This window comes from Mizuhopecten yessoensis, unplaced genomic scaffold (assembly GCF_002113885.1).
Source record: "Mizuhopecten yessoensis strain PY_sf001 unplaced genomic scaffold, ASM211388v2 scaffold9573, whole genome shotgun sequence".
Taxonomy (NCBI): Eukaryota; Metazoa; Mollusca; class Bivalvia; order Pectinida; family Pectinidae; genus Mizuhopecten; species Mizuhopecten yessoensis.
Window position 1 is genome coordinate 153,803 of NW_018408115.1, and position 5,827 is coordinate 159,629.

A 5,827-nucleotide genomic window follows, 5' to 3' on the forward strand; every position below is an offset into this window, starting at 1 on the left:
TTAATTTTCCCTTTGGGGCCCCGCCCTGGCCCCAGGGGTCGGGGTAGGAATCTCAATTTTACAATTTGAAACCATCTACCTCCAAGGATAATTCTCACCAAGTAAAAATAATTTCCTACAGAAAGTTGTCAAAATATACCCAAAAGTGTTATTTCCCTATATAAACTATAGTAAACTTTACCCCCTCCCCAAGGGAGAACGGATAGCTCGGGGGTCCTGAAATTTACAATTTAAGTAAAGCCCCTGATGATCTTTCTTTCCACGTAGAGAAAATCAGTGTAGTACCTCTGAGTCTGGAGAAGAAGATTTTTGAAATATTGGATAATTTTCCCTTTGGGGCCCCGCCCTGGCCCCAGGGGTTGGGGTAGGAATCCCAATTTTACAATTTTGAAGCCTCATCTACCAAGGATGATTCTGACCAAGTTTGAAAAAAATCCATCCAATGGTTCTTGAGAAGAAGTTGAAAATGTAAAAGTTGACGCACGACGCACGACGGACGACGGATGACGACGGACGAAAAGCGATTGGAATAGGTCACTTGAGCAAAGCTCAGGTGACCTAAAAAGGCACCAATGTTCAGCAAGTTGTTTTGTATGCAACTCTAAGGAATGTCATAATGATGATGAAGGCAAGGCGGGGTTCATTAGCTGTCGTCAATGTCACATGACATGTCATCACTAGCTTGTTTGAATCGTCACCTCGAAAAAAAATCACGTAAAATTAGTTCGGACCCCATTTCGAATTGTGATTTAGTGTGGAAGTGTACAAATTGCAAGCATGTGCTTGACATCCAAAAGCGCCAACCTGAAGAACACAGGTGTGGGGAATATCTATGTAAGGGGGTAATGAATACGTTGTCACGAAACACCTTAGTTATATCAGAGCCTTAGACCCCAAAAAGCAAAGGTATAAATATATTTTTTTCGATTTTGAATGTAGCCAATCTGATGCCACTATGAATTGTAAGGATGGATACTGCATGACGCGTAGCTCTGACTGTGAGACGACACGTAAGCCTGACTGTGAGACGACGCGTAAGCCTGACTGTAAAGACGACACGACACCTTGTAAAGCATGCTCGCGTTGTATAAACTGTCAACAGAGTTGGTGTAACAAACACCAACACACACCTAATTTGGTGATCGCACATACTGTATGCGAGCTTTGCATTGCCGGTGACGTGACCCCTGATATTTTTTAGAGTAGTAATTACATTTTATACTTCCTGTAAATCAACCTTTTTTATCCACGAATTAAACTTTGAGGGCCAGTGTTGCCAGGATACAAGAACTTCCGGTCCATTTCTTGACTTCTGTTCCCTGAGTATCTTGTCGATTTTCCATGCGGTTTCTTCACCTTTTATTACTTTTTGGAGTTCCTCTTGGTAAAATGTGCCTGATATGGGATCGTCCATAAAGTCTTTGATTTTATAAATGGGCATGTCTTGTCTAATGAATCGTTCTGTCACTTTGAAGACTTCTCCAGTCCATTTTTGCTGGTATGAGATCTTGGAAATGCTTGTTTTAAATACGATATTCTCACAAGATCATTTATTTGAATTCTGTACATATTTTTCTTTCGTTTTCTTTTCCTTGTTGTTGTTGTAGTTTTTTGGACGTGGTTTTCAATTTAGTCTTCGTTCTTATCAAATAGGCATTTAATCGGACTTCGTCTTCATTATCTTTGTTTACCGATGCGGGGGTAATACCGCCAAGAGGTATGGATGGAGTGTTGTTGATAATATTGGTGATGTTTGCCAATTGATCAATGTATCTGTACGACTGTCTCTGTGTAAACATTCTGTACATTCTGTCTTTTATCCCTTTGATACTTCTTTCTGAATAGTTAGCCTTTTTTTCCGATTCAGAAAATATCAAATGCACATTAACTGACTTCAGGTACTCTTGTACCCATTTGTTTTTAAACTCGCTTCCTTTGTCTGTCCGTAACACCCTGGGTTTTCTACCTTTAGCAAGCTTCCTTTTTAACGAGCTGGTATAACTTGTATGGACCAGTAAATGACCCTGCATGTTTGGGGTCGGACCAAATACTCTCCAAATACTGTTGCTCCCCTGATGTCAACATTGTAAATGGCTGAAAACTCATATATTAAATCTAATTATAAGAGAAAACAATATCTAATTATAAGAGAAAACAATAAAGGACAAATGCATATAAATTGTACACATGATATTTTTTATTTCCTCCTTAGAACAAAAATGTACCTTGCATGGCACTGTTAGAACAGGAAGGCATCCAACAGGACATGTAACAAATCATTATTAATAAAAAATAAAATAAAAATTTAACCCAGTAGATTATAAGAAAATGAATCTACTCATTGTCATTTCAACATCCCACAAAAGCTTCAGTTGAATACAACAAAACCCCCTTATTGTTTTTTTGAGTTCAGTTCACGCATCAATCTGCTCCTCGTTGTCGGGCAGAAACCACCGCCTAATGTTCACAACAGGGTATCCTTGCTTTAGGCTAACGTAATAGTTACATCCAAGATGAATGTGCAAGTCTACGTCTTTATTGTCGTCATCATATTCTTTGATGGCCTCGTCCACATCATCAACATACCATGTCAAGAGTTTTGTCAATTTTTCTAAATCCAGGACGATGCCCTTTTTTGTGGGATATGTCGTGTTGTCCAATCGTTTCTCATACACACGAATATGGAACCACAGTTTGTCCTGAAAGTTATTGGCTACTAGGTAAAGGTCATTCCCAATGTCTAACTGACACAGGTTCTTACTGTTAATGTATTTGCTCTTTGAGTGACTTTTGATGTCCACTCCTGCTCCATGCATGGAACGCTTTGAGGTTTCGTTGTTAATTTGTTTCATCTCAGTGGGACTGACAGGCTCTATCTTCACCTTTTTCATGGGGCTATCGTCGATGATTAGGACGTCTGACTCCTCTTCAAAACTTTCTCTGGTGTTTTCGTCAAAGAAAAAAAGCTTACTTCTCAGAGATGTTGCAGCATCGGTGTCCAATATTCTGCGCTTTGCATGCTGTCTTCGTTTCGGCAACAGAGCAGCAGGCACTACAACGGGTGAACGTGGAGTTTCGGCCATTTTTCTTCTTCTGACGGAGCTGGTAGTAGATTATGTCGAGCTGTTCGTTCAGAGTATTCTGATAAACTGATGGTTTGTGTACCGTTTTGGTGGGGTTTATATAGTCATAATCGTGTGATGTATGACTTTTTTTCAGTACTTTTCCATGGAAAATGTATTCGTATCTCTTGTAACTGTTTTTATATTTTCGTCGAGAGACTGTTGCTATCCAAAACTTCTACATAAATACAGAATCCTATCATAGGTTGTATCTAACCGAAAAATCTAATTATAACAATGACCTATCCATACAGTGTCATGGATCTGTTGACCTAATCAGACATGTCCAAAACACATACTATATCCTGTCTTTCTAAATTGATCAAGCTCTCATGTAATTTACTAAATGCAGCTGGTCCTCTTCTGGTTAATATACTCAAAAATGTTCTGGCTTTATCATACTTGTTCCTTTCTGTCTCTATGTCTTCCACCATATAGTCTGTTAGCACGTTATGATGATGCAACATATACACTATTTCCATCGTGGGTAGATTTTTCACCAGAAATACCCAATTTTTTCCCAGCTTTAACTTGTGTTTTTCCTCCATTTTCCAGTATTCCAACACTCAGTTTCTGGTTTTAGTTTTTTTTTAAAAAGGGAATACATGGCTAACTTCTAATATAGTACATATCAACATAGCAATAAAACAACCTGAGAGATGATTGGTCAACGGTCTTTTTATATGTTAAAATCTGCCAAAACAAATGTTTATTCTCAGGCATTCTGTACAGGTTCTATATTTAACTAGGTGTTTTCTTCAGTGACTACGTTCTAATTTTAGCAACGCCCTCCTCAGATACAGAATCTATTTTTATCTCTACACTAGCCACTGAACGTATTCTCAGTCCCCCAAAGTTCCTATTTTTTTCTTCACACCATATATGTGGGTTTCCCCCGCATTACTCGGTCAATGACCTTGGAACACCTGTGCTTTGGTTTTTCCCCACTGACCGCATTTTCTAGGTCAATGACCTCGGAACACCTGTACGCCACCAATTCAATAGACCATACAAATCGATAACAATACCTTTACAAATCGATAACAATAGATTCCTTTGATGTATTGTCTTCGAACAATAGCCTATAGAAATCAAACAATAGATCCATTGAATTTAAACAAAAGATTCTTTTGTTTTCTTTTGTTACAGCCCCTTACGTACATACTCACTCCTGATATCAAGGACATGGGAAGTAGCACAGCTCAGGGAATGGCAGAGGGAAGATCAGGTGGTAGGAACAGTGGTGAAATTAATGGAGAAGTAGAGATAAACCACCACAGTCTGAGATACCTGCATTTCCTTGAGAGTTTTTCTCCCTTTACTATATGTGGGAAAGTCTCTACATAGGGGAAGATGGACTTCTATTGCGGGTAGATGGCTCAACACATCCTGGACGGGGAGGTAAACAAATAATTGCGCCCAGAGAAATTCAAGAAAAAATACTTCATCATCTGCACAACTCTATGACATCGGGCCATTTATGTAAGGATATAACGCTCGAGACAGTTAGGAGAAGGTTCTACTGACCTGGTGTTACTGCGGATGTAAAGAATTGGTGTCGATCATGTGAAATGTGTGCTAAGAGAAAATCTTGTCCTCACCGGGGAAAAGCTCCGTTGCATGTCTCCGATATAGTGGGTGGTCCAATGGAAAGGGTAGCCATAGACATTCTTGGAGGGCTGAAACCGACTGCAAATGGAAACAATTATGTTATAGTGGTGGTGGAAGTGGCAGACAAATACATAGATTTCACAAATGTCACGTGATTAGGGAATTCCCCATCCATCCGCCATCTTGTAGGGCAAGCTATTCGAAGCGTTACTTTGTTTACAAGTTTAACGGTGTCATTTACATATCGATTTTTACCTGGATTTATTATAATGAGTGACAAACTGACAAAAGAAACACCAAAGGTAACATACCAGGACAGTTTAGATGTGGTTACGAGGGCACGATATCTAGAAAAGTTAAAGTTAATAGACAATAAAGACCCGTACTTGATTCCAAAGAAAGAATGGTCAAAAGATCCCAAAGATTTGCCCGATATCCAATATCCAGACATAGTCAATTACTTAGTTAACACTGTCAGTGCATATACTTTGAACGACATGAAAGCCTATAAATCCTTGGAATCATACAACCAAATGGTCTGCGGTTGGGTTAAAGAAATTGGACTTGTAACTTTTGGAGAAAAGTGCCTTGTGTCTGCACGAGTTCGACATTCCCAGAGAATGAATGAAACGCCCCTTCATTCGTGGTTGATAGCTGAGAAAGGAGGAAACGTTCTGACTGCACACTGCAACTGTATGGCAGGTCTAGGGCAAAGCTGTAGTCATGTAGGTGCAATGCTCTTTGCTATTGAGGCAACAATAAAGTTGAAAAATTCCCAAACAGTGACACAGGAAAAGGCATATTGGTTGTTACCTTCAGCTGTACAGAAAGTAGAGGGGAAGCCTGTCAAAGATATAGACTTTACGTCTGCTAAGTCTAAGAAAAAGCAGCTTGATACAGCTATAAGTAATTGTAACAGTCCAGGAACACCACTACAGACTAAACAACAGAAAAACGTACAGAAAATACCACCACCTAGTGACGATGAACTATCAAATTTCTTCAAGGGTCTTCACGAAACAGGAACAAAGCCAGTTTTGCTTTCTCTCGTTCCACAATATGCTGCGTATTATAAACCAAAAGCCTTGGACAAA

General features: G+C 39.3%; 1 protein-coding gene across 1 annotated transcript in view; it reads right to left on the reverse strand.

Moving 5' to 3' along the window:
• Positions 1-1,614: 1,614 nt before the first annotated feature.
• The window catches only part of LOC110458416, a 15,751-nt gene continuing 11,538 nt past the window's right edge, over positions 1,615-5,827 (reverse strand). The window contains exon 2 of the mRNA XM_021510097.1: positions 1,615-4,811. Within this exon, the coding sequence (XP_021365772.1) occupies positions 2,415-3,083 (669 nt within the window). The 5' untranslated portion in view covers positions 3,084-4,811 and the 3' untranslated portion in view covers positions 1,615-2,414. The remainder of the gene's footprint in view (positions 4,812-5,827) is intronic.